The 19,620-nt window shown below is 40.1% G+C and overlaps 1 protein-coding gene and 1 long non-coding RNA gene across 7 annotated transcripts in view; both read right to left on the bottom strand.

Annotated features, from left to right (window-relative positions):
• Positions 1-19,364, bottom strand: part of LOC113111566 (myomegalin-like) — a 55,069-nt gene extending 35,705 nt beyond the window's left edge. For 3 of the 6 annotated variants that reach the window (XM_026276409.1, XM_026276431.1, XM_026276398.1), the window contains exon 1: positions 1,534-3,476. In XM_026276409.1, coding sequence (XP_026132194.1) covers positions 1,534-2,664 — 1,131 coding nt within the window. In that variant the 5' untranslated portion in view covers positions 2,665-3,476. Of the gene's footprint in view, positions 1-1,533; positions 3,479-16,415; positions 16,470-16,712; positions 16,867-17,344; positions 17,494-17,581; positions 17,706-19,239 lie in introns of those variants that run through there. The other 3 variants (XM_026276420.1, XM_026276441.1, XM_026276449.1) reach the window with 2 other exon arrangements.
• On the bottom strand, positions 7,198-10,439 carry LOC113111591 (uncharacterized). The gene is made up of 4 exons (XR_003293336.1): positions 8,333-10,439; positions 7,529-7,597; positions 7,367-7,397; positions 7,198-7,263 (listed from the first exon to the last, which is right to left on the bottom strand). It is a non-coding gene; the product is annotated as an uncharacterized LOC113111591 (long non-coding RNA).
• Positions 19,365-19,620: the final 256 nt, after the last annotated feature.

The following is a 19,620-nucleotide window of genomic DNA, read 5'->3' on the forward strand; positions in this document are numbered from 1 at the left end:
TCTGAGCTGCTCTAACTGTGATACATTAAGGTCAGATCTCGCTCTGTGTGTGTGTGTGTGAGAGAGAGAGAGAGAGACGTGTGTGTGTGTGTGTGTGTGTGAGTGAGAGAGAGAGAGAGAGACGTGTGTGTGTGTGTGTGAGAGAGAGAGAGAGAGAGAGAGAGACAGAGACGTGTGTGTGTGTGTGTGTGTGTGAGTGAGAGAGAGAGAGAGAGAGAGAGACGTGTGTGTGTGTGTGTGTGTGTGAGAGAGAGAGAGAGAGAGAGAGAGAGAGACAGAGACGTGTGTGTGTGTGTGTGTGTGTGAGTGAGAGAGAGAGAGAGAGACGTGTGTGTGTGTGTGTGTGTGTGAGAGAGAGAGAGAGAGAGAGAGAGACAGAGACGTGTGTGTGTGTGTTTGTGTGTGAGCGAGAGAGAGAGAGAGAGAGAGAGAGAGAGAGAGAGAGAGACGTGTGTGTGTGTGAGAGAGAGAGAGAGAGCGCGTCTGTCTGTGTGTGTGTGTCTGTGTGTGTGTGTGTGTGTGAGAGAGAGAGAGAGAGAGAGAGAGAGAGCGTCTGTGTGTGTGTGTGTGTGTGTGTGTCTGTGTGTGTGTGTCTGTGTGTGTGTGAGAGAGAGAGAGAGAGAGAGAGAGAGGTGTGTGTGTGTGTGTTTGTGTGTGAGCGAGAGAGAGAGAGAGACGTGTGTGTGAGTGTGTGTGTGTGTGTGTGTGAGAGAGAGAGAGACAGAGAGAGACGTGTGTGTGTTTGTGTGTGAGCGAGAGAGAGAGAGAGAGAGAGAGAGAGAGAGAGAGAGAGAGACGTGTGTGTGTGTTTGTGTGTGAGCGAGAGAGAGAGAGAGAGAGAGAGACGTGTGTGTGTGTGTGTGTGTGAGCGAGAGAGAGAGACAGAAAGAGACGTGTGTGTGTTGCCTTGGGGTTTTTTGAGAGAACTAGGCCAATGGTGGTGCCACGTTCTCCATGTTAACCTATTTAAGTGAAATGGCTATCATTTGGTTAACAGAGGAGAATCAGAGTATGAAAGAGACGTGAGAAGACAAAACAGCACTGATCGGATGATGGTACGGCTCTAACAGTGACTTCATTCATCCGCTCTCATAGTGCTGATATCCAGCAGGAACAGTCTGAGATTTAGGGTCTAAAATTAATCAAGAGATTTGTGTTGGTTCATGTTCAGTTTTTGTTAATAAAGTAGATCATGTGCTGAAACCAGATTACAGTAAATAAAGACAGAGAACTGTCTGAATATGGACGAATGCCCCAAACACAAAGTGCAGAATATTTTTCAGCTTGATGCTTTTCAACTAGTTTTTACTTCAGTGACTCAATGCCACAAATCGATTTTATACTAAACCAACACCACAAATGTTAAAATGTATTAGAATTATCATGAACCTCACAGACACTAAATATGCAAAATTAGCAACATGACAAAGCGAACGGGACAACTGTGTTTGTAAATGGCTACATGCACAAAACACATGACACACGGAGCTGAACGCATCCATTTATCTGACCGCCCTGTGCGTGGCGCTTCACCTGTGGGCCGCTCCTGAGCCGGAAGGGCAGGTACTCGTCCTGCTCCTGCAGCCACATCTCCTGCGCCGGATCCAGCTGGACTCTGGGCAGCTCTGGATCCAACAGCATGCGGTTCGCTCTGTCAAACAGGTTGTCTAGATCTGGACTGTCCAGTTTATCTCCTCCATTAAAACACCCAGGACTGATCAGAACAGGCAGTTTGCACCCCCGTGGGCTCTGGACGGGCCTGTACACACAGTCCTGCAGCAGAGACAGATCCAGAGCGAGTCTCGCTGGAGGAGGATCAGACGCAGCGCAGCAGCTTCGGTCTTCACGCTGGAGAACTTTGACGAGTGAAGCACCACGGCCTTTATCCAGTGACTCCAGTGACCCGCCGGAGCTCCCTCGGTCTCGGAGGGTGTGCTCAGCGTCTGACGAGCGTGATGTTGTGCGCTGTGTGTCAGGAACCAGTGTGTTTGAAGTCACGGTTGTGGTCTGTTCCTCCCCGCACACGCTTCCAGCGCCACTGGCCGAGTAACGTGTGGACGGGCCGCAGGAAAGGCTCCTTGCCACCTTCCTGGGCACCTTACACACGGCCTCGTAGTCCGAGTCGGGCACACGCAACACCCTGCAGACCCTGCACCTCGGCGAGCGATGCCAACATGAGGAGACCTCTGACGCGTGGCAAGGAGGATCGTGGGAACACTCCAACACCTGCTCCTCGTCTTCTGCCCAGGCCTCATACATGCAGTACGTCATGTCCTCCTGCAGCAGGGCCAAGTATTCGGTCTCATGGAGGCCAGACACGTCCACCGCACACGGCTCCATCGCCCCCCTGGTCTCCTGCCCATTGTTTTTATTATAAAGCGCACTGATGCACTGGCGCAGACGCTCTTTCTCCTGCAGCAGTCTGTGCAGCCGCTCCAGGGACAGCGCCTCCACGCGGGCGATCACCGTGTCGAAGCGGTACATTCGGTCCAGCATGAACGTGCACTTGCTGCAGGCGAATTCTCCGCGTCCGTCCCGCTGCAGGTCGCGGCGCAGCGCGTGAGACAGTAGCACCTGCAGGTTCCGTTTGGCGGCAGGATGAAAGATCCATCGCCGCTGGTTTCCGCACAGCTCGCGCGCGCAGATGCGACACACCTCCTTCATTTGCTCACTGGATCCTGAAAACACTTTGACACAAGCAGCTGACCTTTGGTTCAAAAATGTAAAAAAGAAAAGGATTTGTATTCCAAACAGTAACAGTTCTTCTGTTCTTAGGTGGTTAAATCCAAAAAGTCTTAACACTATAAACTGTATTATAATATCTTAATATATGTAACGTGTGATCAAAGACCATATAAACGTAAACGTGGCTTAGTCACCATAGATGAGACAGTGCAGCTGTATTTACAGATGACAGTCCATGAAAGCATCGGAGAAATGACTGATGATCCAGAGACGCGTAGAGACTCAAATCAAGTCAAAAACAGACACTCGATGTTCCGTAATCGCGCTCGGTGTCACGCGGAACACGCGTCCTCTGTCAGCCTTCATCACCGGAACAGACGACTAACGTCAGAGCCCCGAGAGCCGCCGCTACAGGCGCATCACAGCGCGATTCGGTGAGAAATGCCTCAGATTCTCCGGTGAGCGCGTGATGAGATGAAGATAAAAGGAGGCGATGCCGCGAAACCTGCAGCGCGGGAGTGAACCATCATCTCTCACTGGAGGGGTGCTTCAGTCACCGGAACGCGCTCCACACTAAACAGCACATGACTGGAACATGCTAAGTCGAGAAAAAGAACAGCAATCTGTAGAATATAATGTTTCCGGGATATTGTCCGTGTCGCTGATCAGATTAGAGAGCGGCGAAGCGGGTCTGTGCGCGCGCGCCCCTGTCACCAACCACAGATCCATCGATGAACCACAGCCTCGCAGTGATGAGCTCTCATGCGAATATGCATTTCAGGAATGTTTTTCTATTGGATGTGTGTGTGTGTGTGTGTGTGTGTGTGTGTGTGTGTGTGTGTGTGTGTGTGTGTGGGCATGTTTTTGTGTCATATCAGGACACAACTCTGTATAATGACATGGGTATGACACAGGTATTACAAGGAGAGGGTGACTTATGAGGACATAACCCATGTCCCCATTTTTCAAAACACTTATAAATCATACAGAATGAGTTTTTTTGAGAAAGTAAAAATGCGCAAAGTTTCCTGTGAGGGTTAGGGTTAGGTGTAGGGTTGGTGAAGGGACATAGAATATACAGTTTCTACAGAATAAAAACCATTACACCTATGGGATGAACACACTTTACACAGAAACAAACATGTGTGTGTGTGTGTGTGTTTGTGTGTGTGTGTGTGTGTGTGTATGTGTGTGTGTGTGTTTTGGGACAATTTTATATATATATATATATATATATATATATATATATATATATATATATATACATATTCAGTAGACAAGATTATAATGGTATAACTACTTTTTCAGAATTAACTTAATTACTGAATTTCACTGGAAAGGTTTATATTTTTATATAAATAAAGAACTGTATTTCTTTAGTCAATTATTAAAGTATTACATGTTACATTGCATTTGGGATTTCAAGAACAAGTGGGAAATGTGCTGAATGTTTCATTTAATCCAAGAGAAATTAGCAAGCAATTAGACTGAATTTACAATCGTTTTAAACGCGGAGCCAGGCGCGAGCTGACGCGTGCGTGCGTCGAGCCTCATCATACTGCCAGATGCGTATGGGGTGTGGTTTATGCATTTGATTTGCAAACTAAGCAACCATCGTGTCAATCGTCGCGTACCTTGCCGTGACCAAAGACGTGTGATAAGAAGCGCGACACTTTCGTCGCCCCCCTTCTCGCGTGAGAAGCTACGTGACGTCAAGCGCCTTGTCATTTTTAATATCTTTTTTTTTTCCATTTGTGTGTGTGATCTTGTCAAATGTCTTAAGTGCTGTAGTTAAGTGTTTTTTTTTTTTTCGTTTTTTTTTTTTTTTTGTTCGGAGCAAAAAGAAAGAAAAACTTGCATGTTATAACAATTAGCTCCTCCAAATCCCCAAATATTTCATAATCTTCATAATGCTGACGAAAATATGATGCGTAAAATTTAATTTACACTGCAGTATATCTAATCAATGAACTTACAATGTTATTTAGAAGTGCACATGTAAAACAACAACCAGGAACAACCAATTCACAGCTTTCTTGTAAGCATCATATATAACTAATGGCACCAAGATAAGGACAGTATAAACCAAAAAGACAACATTTGTATAGGTTTAAGTGTTTTGTCCACCAGAAAACATAAATTGAAAAATGGCTTAATGCATTAATAGTTAAATCCAAAGGCCAAATTTGAAATTAACAATGGACCATGGGCCATGAGTAAACACTTCAATCATGTAATGTTTTAATAATTTTGTAGTTTAGAAATTATAAAATTCTATAATATTCATATATAATTCATATATACACACATTACAATTTTTTTAATGATTTCTCCAAAGTCTCATTCATAAAACACAAACACATCAAATAGTTAACTCTATTGTCACAGTGTGAACTCAAATAACACACAATTATCCATAAGCAAGCATTCAGTAGCATCTCAGGAAATTATGAACAGGAGCACAGGTGACTGCTTTAAAAATGCATCCTAGCACTGGAGAGAGAGCTGAAAGAATCACACAGTGTAGTACAGTATAGTTACAGTACTTTATTACAATTACAGTGTTTTGAATTTATCTCACTAGTGTGCACTGGGCAGGGAGCTTGTCTGCACTGTAAATTATAATGAGTAAACCTTATTTTAAAAAAAGCATGCAAACCGATTGCCTTGAAAAAAACAAGTAAAGTGAAATAAGAATAGTAATTTGTACTAACAAAGGTTTATTTATAAGTGTTGTAAACGTGTAACTCAGAATTACTATTTTCAACAACTAAATTAAGTACATTATACTATGTACGTATTTCAAACAACTCATTTAAATTTAGCTAAATCAAAAAACATTTCCTGCAACTTGGAATTTCTAAGTTGTATTTACTTGAACAGAAATCTAGTTTTGACCAATTGCCTTTAAAAAAAAAAGTTACCATTAATCTAGTAACTTAATTACTTCAAAAATCTATTACAAATTCATGACAACAATGTTCTATTCTTCACACACATAATTACCCTAAATCAAATGTAGTGACAGTTCAAAGTTAAAGATGATATATTTTTTTCAATGTAGTTTTAACTCGTATTACAAAAATTTTGAAACAAAGCAAAAACAATCTGCTTTTAGTTATGTTAAACAATGGAGGTAGCGGTACAATGATTTTAAATACGGCAATGAGTTGGCCACACAAGTTGCCAATGTTTTTTTTTTCTGTCCCAAGTCAAGCATCATATTGTAGGTTTTCTTCACAGTATCAGAGTAACCCACATGTAGTGATGCAAACGTAGCACATGGTGGTCGGGAAGCAAATGTTGGGGGCAGACCCTGGAGACTATTCTTTGCAGTACTACCCTGAACAATGATGGCAGAAGACACTGGGTCAAGATTTGGAGAAGTACTTCATCGTCAGTGATAGTCAGCAAGCCAACAGATACTAGTGCCCAGACTGCATCAGCATCAGACACCTGTTTAAAACCAAATAAAAACAATATTAGCATGGAAATGTGGATGATCAGTTTTCAGTGTTTTCTGTCTTGCCTACACTGCCATAACATTGGGTTAGTTCACCCAAACTTGAAATTCATGTCATCATTTACTCACCCATGACTTTAAGTTATTTTCAGAACACAAATAAAGACATTTTCAGTGAAATCAATTTCTGTCCTTTAACTGAATGTCTATTTACCCAAAATTTTAGACACTTGATCATATAGCAATTACGTCTCTTTCAAAGATTTGAGCCTCTTTTCCACTGTCAGGCCAAACCATTCTTAATTCTCAATGCTTAACCATTCCATTCTGTGCTAATACGGATATGGTTTAATTTTTCACCGTTGGGCTGTCAACAGAGCTCTTTTGAATGCAACATAAATGTGTCAAGTCGTTGCCTTAGTAATGCAATAGTTAAGATATCGAACCTGATGTAAAAAGCACCCACGTTACGAAAGATTAAATATTACTTTTAATTTTAATATTACCTAGTTTACTTAACTCAAATAGCATGTTGCCCAGCTGCAGAGAAACTGGTGGCTAGGCAAAAACAAACAACGAACCCTGAGCAGTGACTACCATCTAGGCTTTCTACAGCACGTTCAGTGTGTTCAGCTTAGAGTTCTGGATCAAGAACAGTTCACCAGTCCATGCCTAACAGAGTTCAAGTGGAAATATAACTGAAACTGCTCCTTACAATTCATTGAACAGTTTGGCCCAAAAAGTAGATTAATCGGCTCCATTCAAATGGATTGATTTGATGGTTTCTTGGGTGTCAGAGATTTGGGTTAAATGTCTTCATTCGTGTCAGGAAGATGCACAGTTTTTTATGGAATAGATTGACAGGAGGGAGATTAAATGGCACATTTTTCATTTTTCATTGAACTAGGTATGTAATCAACATTAATATTTATAAAGGTATCTCAGTAATATACCAGCAAATACACAGGCATTTTTTTTTCTAAAATGGTGTTACTAACTATGAGAATTTACCAAGCAGGTTAGTTGAACAGGTTACTAACAGGTTAGTTATCCGGGGTGATCATGAATTAAAACAGGTAGGCCTCAGATGGGTGTGTAGTTCTGTCAAATCTTTTCTAAGTGTCAATAAAGAAGTCATTGAAGTCAATAAGCGCTGTTTATTTTAAATATTATTAATAAATATAATAAAACTATTAAACATTTAAGGTAGCATCATACATTTTATGGGTTCTAGGATGTGAAGTGTCCTCTTAGATATGTGAAAAGAAACACAGTTACAAATACGGAAATCTGGAACTGCAATAAATTATTTGAAATTGCAAATAAAGCATAGCACATGATTGAGTCAAAAACTGCTCTACTGCTGTTGAAATATCTCACCTTTATTATACTGAGACCGGTGATCACAAGACCGCTGCTCAGAGAAGACAGCTGACACAAGCTTTTTTCCTAAATATGAAAAATAATTCTTCATATAAAATCAAGTTCCACTAATGTTGTGAATTGTAGAACAAGGACACATTCATTTCTTGATATTTGCATTTTTAACAATAGAAATAATTTTTCTATACATCTCTATTTGAGGCATCAGTAATAAAACCAATTCAAAGGCAGCATTTCTTCTGTTACAGTACTCGGTGTTTTTAACACAGCAAATAATTAATTACTGCAAAATAACGAGCTCATTCAGTTTAAACCTTTTAGTCTGGTTACGCAATGACTATGATTGTATTAAAATGATGAAAATACATTTGTAAACTGAAAAATGACTTTAACCTAAAAAGTGGCCAAAGCCTCACAGTGTTATAAAATTATAGAGGAAATTTTGCAAAAGATTACTGTTAACAATTAATACTATAAGTGGCACATAAAGATCATATTGACGACTTCTTGCATGTTCTTGAATTGTTTCTCGGAATTTACATGCTTTCATTTTTAACTAGTAAAACATTTTTCAATTTGAGAAATGAAATAAAAAAAAAAAGTCTCTAAAAGTTTTTACCTTTACCCAAATGTGCCACAAGTTGTGTATTTCTATAGTTTTTGTTCTAATAGCAGAATAGCAAAGATCGTTGCTCCCTGTTAGCTGACACTGGTGCTGACAAGGAGCAAATGTTAGTCAGTTCAAATTAGCAGCACACAGAAAGATACATCCACACACTATTTTTTTTTTTTTTTACTTACCTTATTATTATTGTGTAGAAGTAATCAATCATTCTTTGTCCAGAGGTGAAATGTAAACAGTCTTTCTACTTAGTTTAAGCAAATTCAATGCAGCTTCAAAACTTTGCTTGCTGTGCATGCTCACCGTCCTTATTTCTTCTTCTGTTGTTTTGTTCCTGTTGCACATTAGCGCACTGCTGCCTCTCACTGGTGAATTAATGTCATCGGTTTTGTTGTAGCTACTTGAATATTTTAAGAAAGAATTACTCATTGCAGCATGTTGTTCTATTCGCCTTAAAATTAGCAAATTGTGTAACTTAATAAAACCTAGTAAGTATAACAACTAAGTAAAGATAACTTATTATATTTAAGGAAGCTAAACAATTGTAGTGTGTGTATTTGTACTGTAGGTTTTGTCATCTGAGGCCAAAGTTTGATAATGATAGATGTAAGGGTTTTTGACTGGAGAATTTGATTTTGACGTGGAAGTTTGCACAAGTTTGTGGCCTAATGGTTAGAGACTTGGACTACTTACAAGAAGGTATCAGGTTCAAGTCTCTGTGCTGGCAGGAGTTGTAGGTGGGAGTGAGTGAATGAACAGCACTCTCTTCCACCCTCAATACCCATGGACTGAACTCAATACCCTGGCACTGAAGCCCCAGTTGCTCCCCAGCGCTGGATCTGTAGCTGCCCACTGCTCCGGGTGTGTGTTCACTTCTCACTGCTGTGTGTGTGCACTTGGATGGGTTAAATGCAGAGCAGCAGTTCCGAGGATGGGTTACTTGGTAAATGTCAGGACTTTCACTTTCAAAAAGGCCTAATCCATATAATTTGGCTCTCTCTAGTGGACAAAATGTATATCACAGCTTTTAGTCTCAGGTTATGTCATCACATAGGGTCTAGGCTTTGATAATAAAATAAACTGCATGACATAGTTTTTTTTTTGCGCTCATTATGAATCACTTTTCAAGCAATATCACCTGAAAATCAATTTTAAATCATGTAAGTCTAATCAGTGACTAACATGGAGTGTCCAAATATATTCACAGTTACATCTTAAATAAAATAATACAATAGTAATATAGGCTAATTTTAATCTGAGCACATATGAACTTACACGTCTCTAAAGAAAAAAACGATCACTTTACATTAGACCTTATTTCTGAAAACTAGATAATTGTATGATCAGCAGATGTCTATTATTTTACAGTTCAGTTCATGTCATAAAGCGGCTTATTACAAGAGCAGTTTCTTGTAGGCTACTCTACATGTTCAAATTAATAGCCTATATATTGATAATTAATTAATACGTTTATATATGCCTATTTGAAATTTTTTTAAACTGTTTTGACACATTTTCATTTTCAAGTATTATGTCTATTAAAATAAGTCGGTACTATATAGTAGCCTACTTTTGTGTTGATGTTTACTGAAGCCTTATGATCACAGGCAGTCTGTCTTAGCGAGTCAGTTCAGGTGGTCAGTTCCGGACATATATGCAAAAAACTACGTACCAACAATAAACGTCTTTTTTACGCTTTTTATGCTTAATTTAGTGAGATAATTTGGTAACTGCATATGAATCAATTATATTTTCCTCTTCAATATTTGCAGCACGAAATAAACATTACTATTTGAATGAATGTTGAAAAAAAACTGGGCTGAGTTTCCCAAAAGCTTCGTAAGCCTAAGAAGTTCATAAAAACGATCATACTACTGATCTTAATATCACGGTCTGTTTCCCAAAAGCATCGTAACTTAAGTAGCACTTGAAAATCATCGATCTATGGGTGCTCTGGAGTAATGGTTAAGCCCTAAGTGTATTTAAGAAAACAGATTTATGCGGTCACCTGCAGGACAATCAGCAGATTACACCTTTAACTTGATTCAAGCGAAATGTGATTATATTTACATTTACATTATTCATTTAGCAGACGCTTTTATCCAAAGCGACTTACAAACGAGGACAGTGGAAGCAATCAAAAACAACAAAAGAGCAATGATAAGTGCTATAACTCAGTTAGGTTAACAAAGTATAGCTACGTAGCATAGGTTTTTAAATGATATAATAAATAAAAAGAAGTGTTAGAGGTAGTGTTAGAGGTCTTTATATCTTTATACATACATACATACATATAATTGCATAATACATGAAAAGATAAGATGGAAGAGATGGATTTTAAGACGATTCTTGAAGATGGCTAAGGACTCAGCTGCTGGGATTGAGTTGAGCAGGTCATTCCACCAGGAGGGAACATTTAATTTAAAAGTCCAATAAAGTGACTTTGTGCTTCTTTGGGATGGCACAATCAAGCGATGTTCACTTGTAGAACTCAAGCTTCTAGAGGGCACATAAGTCTGAAGTAACAGATTTAGGTAAATGGGTGCAGAGCCAGTGGTAGTTTTGTAGGCAAACATCAATGCCTTGAATTTTATGTGAGCAGCTATTGGAAGCCAGTGCAAACTGATAAACAGAGGTGTGACGTGTATTCTTTTCGGCTCATTAAAAATTATAATTATAAGGATTTGATTATGCTTTACTGTACACTTTATGACTCGTTTTCTTAATTTTTTTATACATTTAGAAATTAATTAATTAAAAGGGGGAGGAAAAAATAGAAGCACATCTAAATTAAATGACTGAAAATAGTAATAAAAAAACGAATAAAATAAATAATGTGGGAAATGCTTCAAAGACTCGGGGGGGGGGGGGGGGGGGGGGAGGACTTCATAAAACCAATAACGTCTCTCTCTCTCTCTCTCTCTCTCTCTCTCTATACTGTATATAAAGTACATTATATATGATTATGTAAAGTATAATACACTATAATATAATATAATAGTGTACTGTATTATAATTAATTATAATTATTATATCCAAGTTGTCTGTCTGGAACGCAGCATTAGGTTAACATCAATAAGCAATCGTGCACTACTGTTACGAGCCATTCTAAGGTGAGATTTCAGCACTTGACAAACGGATAGCAACTCCTAAGTAACACTTAAAGCACGGCTACGTGAGATTGCTTTACGTGCATATTTGGGAAATGCACGTGAAACAATAACGAACGATCGTAAAATTACTCGTAGAAAACGCTCTTAAGCGATAAGATCAATCGTTAACGGGAAACCCGGCCCAGAACAGTTTAATACAAACGAATGTCTCGTGAATCGATCAGAGTTAGTTAAAAAAAGTTAAAAGAATGATGGATGCCACAGACTTTTTTTTACTTCACAATATAACATAATTTTATTATCGTAAGCTTGACTTTATTCTTAAATTATGACGTTAATCTTATTTATTCAGTTATATTTGAACGTGGGCAAAAAATGCTGCCTTAGGCTGCTGAATGAAAACACAATTTTGGCACAGCGAAAAAAAAACGAGAAATGTAAAACCAGTGGCGATATATTTGTATTATTTATTAATAAAATAATGTCTTCAGAGTCAATGTTGCAAAAATGAATTTGACGAACCTGACTTGCCATCTCCTCATTGTACATGCCTTTATAGAGAAATGCATCTTTAGAATTACATGATGAAAGAGATTTTGTTTTCGATTTGAATTATTACGTTTTAAAATAGTAATTTAAAACGCAAAAAGCATTCTATAGATATATTTATCATGTCGGTGAAGCGCTCCTGCTAAAGACCAAGAAGAAATCGCATCCTGTTTGTTTTCCTTATTTTACAAAAGCATAAGGTTTTGTTGATATTGTGAGTGCACACATATACAAGTAGACACTTCGGAGTTCCAGATGATGCATACTCTTATCTTTATGAGCAAAAATGACGGCGCATTTTTAATTTTGTACTGTCATTAAAACAAAAAAGCAAGCTGGCTCCTCCATGTCCTGCAAAGCGCTCACTCTCCGCACAAACGATTGGATATGCGCCTGTGCTCATTTTCCTAAGTTAAATGTTTAAATTAATAGGCCTACTGTGAAATGCATGAAGTGTAGGCCTATTATGTCTGTTTTTTTTAGGCAAGTCTTGTTGGTTTGAGAAGGCTAAATTGATCAAACATCTAATGCTCAACTTACTGTCTGAACGAGCTGCAGCTTGCTCGTTCCTTTAAAAATCAAAAACTCGAATTTACCAAACGCAAAATTTTCCAAACATATTTCAAAATTAACTTAATAAAGAAACAAATAGAAATGACAACTTTTCTATTAAAAATCAAAAGTGAACTATTTTAATAGCTGTGTAATAAGGAAGAGAGAGAGAAAAAAAGTCACGGTATCCAGTCGACTCCGGCAAAGAATTCACACAAGCTGTTGGATAAAGGCCGGGCCCATTCATGGCTCTATTCGTTCCCTTGTTTTAATTAGAAGTTCTCCCCCAGCTATGTCCCAAAACTGCCAGGGCTCATATGCACCTGCATATCCTGGACCCAGACTATTCCACTGAGGAGACAGATGTGTACTTTAGGTGCTGTTATCATGATTATTACCTTAAAGCCTTACTTAGAGCAAAATAGGACAACGCCAAATTATTATTAATGTACTTATTCACACGTACGTCACCCATGCGTACGTTATCCAGACGCTTATCCACACGTAGGGGAGACCGGGGATGGTTGTAACACGGGGAGAGTTGTAACACTACCAATTCCATGAATCAGGGACAAGATAGGAGTCATGTGACAATTTCAGTTTCATCAGGCTTCCTTTACAATCCCACATGGAGGTTTTCCAGTCTGTGTTGCTATCTCTCCTGAAGCTACAGCAGAAAATCTAATTCTGAGGTTAGAAAGTAAAAAAAAAAAAAAGATAATATTTTGTTTAGTACTTCTACCGTTGTAGATAATATTGTATGAGTTATATCAGATCAAACTGTAGTTTCTCTAGTAAAGAATGGTGTATCAACCTTCTGCCAATTTCAAAGCACCATGCTAATACAGCTCGCTAAACAGTGGGTGACAGTGAAGGGGTAGGTTGTAACACATGTTTTGAAAGTGTTACAACCATCCCCTTACATACAACCAAGAACATTTTTTGTGATTTTAACAATACTACAGAATGCCTACAACTTGGTTGGGAAAAACAGATATTGGAGTCGATGCTAGTCTTTTAAAAAGAGCAGCAGAGAAAGTTAGGAAAGGAAAGTCTGTCAGGGCAGTGGCAAAATCCCACGGAATCTGCCATGTAACATTGAACAGATATTGGCAGAAATATAAAGAACTGAAAGACGAGGGATTGAGGGACCTTTCCTCGTGTAGGATACTACAGTCCTCACCAGGTCTTCACCAGGGAGCAGGAGGAGTCTTTGTCATAAACCAGAGAAGAAAATGGCAGGGCCTGATTGGTTTGGCTCGTTTATGAAGCGGAACCCCAGAGTTTCATTTTTTATTTATTTTTTTGTTCTTGTCACCATTGTGACTGGTAAAGAATGCATTTCATTTGTTCATTCTCTGGAGTGGGGATAAACATACGTCTGTTAATATGCTCACACACACACACACACACACACGAATGTGCACGTACAGACATACACATGCACAAAAACACACAATATGCTCATACACTCCCCATATTCACACATATTTATTGTTGCAGCCATTCATTTAAAATAAAACAGTTTTTGTGGCATATCACTTGGAGTACCCTTAGTTTTTGTATATTTTGTCTACCTGTTACAACTTACCCCAGTATGTGTTACAACCTACCCCAGTAGTGGGGTAGGTTGTAACAAAGGACCACCTTGTATTTGTCATCATCTCACAAAGTCTGTGATATAGTTGAATAAATTTAAATTGTTGCCATTTGTAGTATAAACATGTGGGTACTTTGCCTAGAAGTTTTAGACATGTAGCCAAAAGAAAAAGGTAATTTTAGGCGCTGAAGAAAAAAGTGTTACAACCATCCCCGGTCTCCCCTACGTTATCCAGACGCTTACCCAGACGCTTATCTACGCGTACGTTATCCAGACGCTTATCCACACGTACGTTATCCAGACGCTTATCCACACGTACGTTATCCAGACGCAAAGTAAAAAAAATCATTTTTTTGCTACGCCGCCGCCACGCCGCCGCCACGCCGCCGCGCAGTTTGAGCGCAGCTCCAACACGTGACCGTGACGTCTGACGTCTCATATCTTACGTCTGACGCCTGAATACTATGGGATTTTGGCCAGACGGCTGGCGAGCGTATACACGTTAGTTCTCCTCTCAGTTTGCTTAGTGAGTAGCAGATTTTGCACAAGATACACCTCATAGATGCGAGCGTTAACCGAGCGTTCCTAAACAGGCTGCGTGAGCGCGGAGAGTGTGAACGCGGGATTCGCGCCGCGTGGGGAAGAGAGGAGCGAGTATGAGAAGCGTTCAGAGACACAGGCTGTGTGTGCGATCTTCTGAACCGGAAATAGCGAACATAGGAATAACGGATGCTCTTGATATGCAATGTGACGCAGCTCTTGCAAATTATCTTTTTTGTTTGTTGTCGGTCTTTTCTAAACTTAATTTACATAACTTTTTTCTTTTGTTTTAATTTGCCTAACTATTGACCTGACCCTGTAGACGCCATAATCCCACTCGGTCTCTCTCGGTCTGTTTTTTTTATGGTGGGCATTTACACAGTTGGTTAGAGCAGAGCTGATTGAGGAAAACGGAGGTGCGCTCACTCTATTGGTCAGTAAAACTGTCACTCAAGGCTGCAGTCAATTTGAACAGAGTAATATCGCGTCCACATCGCAGGCTAATAGCAACGTCTGAAATCGCAATTTCGATTCGATTTCGACAGCCCTATTGAGAGAGAGAGAGAGAGAGAGAGAGAGAGTGTGTGTGTGTGTTTTCACCCTGAGGGTTTCATTCTCACTCAACAGGTTCCAGCGACTCTGATCTTGTGTTTCTGCGTAACTTTGTGTGTGTGTTTGCTCTACTGCTGTTGTTGTTTATGCAAACACACATTAAGACTGGTGATCCTGATCTATTTGAGGAACAAAACATCAGTTCATCACACACACAATAGTGACCACATCTGAAGTCTCTCCCTGTTTGCTCGTGTATCTGAGAGACACAGACCACATGAAACCCTGATGTCTGATTCTCTGAGGAAGGAGTGTATGGTTTGTTTGTGACTCATGCTATTTAATATGTAATTGTGTGTAACAGTGCGCTGTGATCTCAGGTAAAACACATTATGTTAGGACAAACAGAACTAAAAACAGCATTCAATAGTTCAGCCCTTTTTGTATTGTAGATGTGTGCCTCTATTATTCCCACAGTGCACCTGTCCTGTTACCACGGGAACAATGATTGTGATTTTGAAAGATGGTCCTCACGGTTACAGAAGACATCAAAGATTTTTCAAAACAATGCAGTAAAATAACTTAAAGTAATCATACTCTGATTTGTGACAAATCATTCAGTGTCAATCCAGTGGATTCAGCTTCATTACATTTGGAATTCAGTTCTAATTCTGTGGAGGAATGTGCAGAAAGTTTCTATACGTTCATGTTCCTTTAAAAGTGCTCTAGAGGTCAGATTTCGCTCACAAAGCTCAGATCCTGAGTCAAGACATTTAGATTTCCATGAACATCTGTATAAGACAAAATGTGTCGTGGATCATGACAAAGACACAAGCTGCTGTGATGAAACGAAGTAAAATAACAATAAAAACGAGTGGTTTTCAATCCTAATGCAAGGATGTGTTCACTCTAAAATGAAAATGGTGGACCGGTGGGGGGGGGGGGGGGGGTAAATAAAAAAATAAACCACACACACACACACACACACACACACAACAACAACCCAAAAAATAAATAAATAAACAAAAGAAAAACAGCTGTTCAAGTTTTGGACCATTTGAGAATGTCTAACACTCCAGCTAAGTTCATCCACTGTTTAAGACTGCAGCACAGACGATCATTCGGTGATCAAACACTGGAGTAGTTTTTAAGAATGATCGCACACGCGCACAGTTCTCAAATTCTCATGAGGAACAATGTCACTCATCTGTGTTATTTTTTAAATGGAAAAATGACTTCTGACACAGAGGAAGCTTCTGTTCCAATCTGATCAACAAACTACTTCACACTCTTATTAGAGTCTCTCTTCACCTCATCATTCATCACTGACTGTAAGAGCACCAGAGAAACACATACCTGCATCTCTTGCTGCACACGGAGCCTCTCGTGGCCCAACTCCTCCTGATAAAACTACACAGAGAAAGATTCATTACAGCTACACAATAACAATAAACCACTTCAATACATCTGTGGGTCCAAATTAGATTTCATAGTGTTTTTCCATTTAAGATCATTTCTGATCAGCAGATACTGAGTTAAGTCTGTTGATCAGTGCAGACAGACCTGTGTGTGTGTGTGTGTGTGTGTCTCTTTGTGTGTGTGTGTGTGTGCGTGAGTAAGTGTGTGAGTAAGGGTATGTGTGTGTAGACAGACCTGCGCGTCTCTCTCTCTCTGCAGCAGAGACACAGACAGCTGCTCCAGCTGCTCCTCCATGTGTCTCACTCTCTGTCTCAGGTCTGTCCTCTCCTCTGTCAGCTCTCTGATCACTTGCTCCTTAAGGCACAGCGCCACGCTCAGCTGCTCAATCCTGCTCAACACACACACACACACACACACACACACACAACACAACACAATCAACACCACCCATGTGAGACAGAGAGAGAGAGAGTGTGTGTGTGTGTGCTTTTGTTTTTGTGTCATATCAGGACACAACTCTGTATAATGACATGGGTATGACACAGGTATTACAAGGAGAGGGTGACTTATGAGGACATAACCCATGTCCCCATTTTTCAAAACACTTATAAATCATACAGAATGAGTTTTTTTGAGAAAGTAAAAATGCACAAAGTTTCCTGTGAGGGTTAGGGTTAGGTGTAGGGTTGGTGAAGGGACATAGAATATACAGTTTCTACAGTATAAAAACCATTACACCTATGGGATGAACACACTTTACACAGAAACAAACATGTGTGTGTGTGTGTGTGAGAGAGAGAGAGAGAGAGAGAGAGAGAGGGAGAGAGAGGGGAGGAGAGGTTCAGAAGATCAACTGATCATCTCACTTCTTTCTGTCTGCATCTTCATCAGGCCATGTGCTCGTGTCACCTGATGTCTCCTTGAGGACCGTTTCCATGGTGACAGAGGGATCTTGCAAGTGAGATTCAGTCGTGTTGACTCTCAGCTCTGCCTTGTCCAGCGCTAACTGAGCCTCCTACCACACAGAGAGTTCATCACCATCATCACCACACTCATGCACTCTATATGTGTGGTGTGTGTGTGTGTGTGTGTGTGTGTTGTACCTCCTGCAGTATCTGTATCTTGGTCTCCAGCACCTGCTGCATGTGATCGATCTCTTGTTGTCTCTCTTCACACCGGCGCTGCAGTTCTGCTTCATTGTGATTGGTCAGACTCTCTGCTGCTGTCCTGTCAAATATTAAGTCAAAAGTTTTTGCAGTTCTAGCTGGATTTCACGTGAGTCTGTCTGCTGAGAAACATCTAGCAGTACATCTGCACACACACTCACTCACTCACTCACACTCTTTCACACACACACACAAACACTAAAAACTCTGCTTGTAATAACCTAGAACACTGTCTAAGACTTGATAGCTGCTCTGTCAATTCTTCGTCATCAGTTAGGAACCTAGGTGTGCTACTTGATCGCAATCTTTCCTTAGAAAGCCACGTTTCTAGCATTTGTAAAACTGCAATTGATCCATCTCAAAAATATATCTAAATTACGGCCTATGCTCTCAATGTCAAATGCAGAACATTATTCGGGAGGCAGACACACTCTTGCAGTTTAAATCTAGATTAAAGACCCATCTCTTTAACCTGGCATACACATAACATACTAATATGCTTTTAATATCCAAATCCGTTAAAGGATTTTTAGGCTGCATTAATTAGGTAAACCGGAACCGGAAACACTTCACATAACACCGTACTTTCTACATCATTAGAAGAATGGCATCTACACTAATATTTGTCTGTTTCTCTCTTGTTCCGAGGTCACCGTAGCCACCAGATCCAGTCTGTGTCCAGATCAGAGGGTCACTGCAGTCGCCCGGATCCAGTACGTATCCAGACCAGATGGTGGATCAGCACCTAGAAAGGACCTCTACATCCCTGAAAGACAGCGGAGACCAGGACAACTAGAGCCCCAGATACAGATCCCCTGTAAAGACCTTGTCTCAGAGGAGCACCAGGACAAGACCACAGGAAACAGATGATTCTTCTGCACAATCTGACTTTGCTGCAGTCTGGAATTGAACTACTGGTTTCGTCTGGTCAGAGGAGAACTGACCCCAACTGAGCCTGGTTTCTCCCAAGGTTTTTTTCTCCATTCTGTCACCGATGGAGTTTCGGTTCCTTGCCGCTGTCGCCTCTGGCTTGCTTAGTTGGGGTCACTTCATCTACAGCGATATCATTGACTTGATTTCACAGACACTAACTGAGCTGGATGATGACATCACTGAATTCAATTATGAACTGCCTTTAACAGAAAATTTAGTGTTTACTATTGTCCTTTTGCATTATTGACACTATTTTCCTTTTTACTGTAAAGTGCTTTGACAAGTTGTATTGTTAAAAACACTATATAAATAAAGGTGACTTGATTTGGCTTGACAAACACACTCACACTCTCTCACACATACACTCACACCTCTCTTTCTCTCTCTCTCTCTCTCTCACACACACACACACACACACACACACACATTCATGTTTGTGCTGTGGCTTAGAATAGTTAATGTCTCTGTGTCCGTAAGCATTTTCATCTGCAGGCTACTTTTAAACTGGAATGAGGATCGGATCATATAACCAACTTTTAAACCAGTCACACCCATCTCTCTCTCTCTCTCTCTCTCTCTCTCTCTCCAGCGCTCTAACTCATCAGCACAGAGACAGGAGGAGGATATATGAGGGCAGATAAGAGACAAACAGATGTACGTACAGCGCTTTATCCAGCAGTTGCTGTTTTTCCTGAAGCTCCTGTTTCAGACTCTCCACCTCCACCTTCAGCTCGATGTTCTGGAACAAACCAAACATCTATAAATGTGTCTGTTTACATGAGAGCAGAAGATGACCGTTCTTCATGTCAGTTTGTTACAATTGCATCAACCACACAGTTCTTGCTGTTACAATTTACAGAGTAATTTTATTCTGTATACATATTTTGTATGTCTTCCCAACCACTAGGTGGCAGTAGTGGTTTTCGTTTGAAACCAATTGTGGAAACTTATTTTCTGTTTTCAAAGTATATATTATATACATACCAAGGGAGTGGGTGCACTCTTTTTATTTTTGAAATTCTGTGCTAGGGGACAGTATGGAT

Source organism: Carassius auratus, chromosome 2 (genome assembly GCF_003368295.1).
Source record: "Carassius auratus strain Wakin chromosome 2, ASM336829v1, whole genome shotgun sequence".
In the NCBI taxonomy this organism is placed as follows: Eukaryota; Metazoa; Chordata; class Actinopteri; order Cypriniformes; family Cyprinidae; genus Carassius; species Carassius auratus.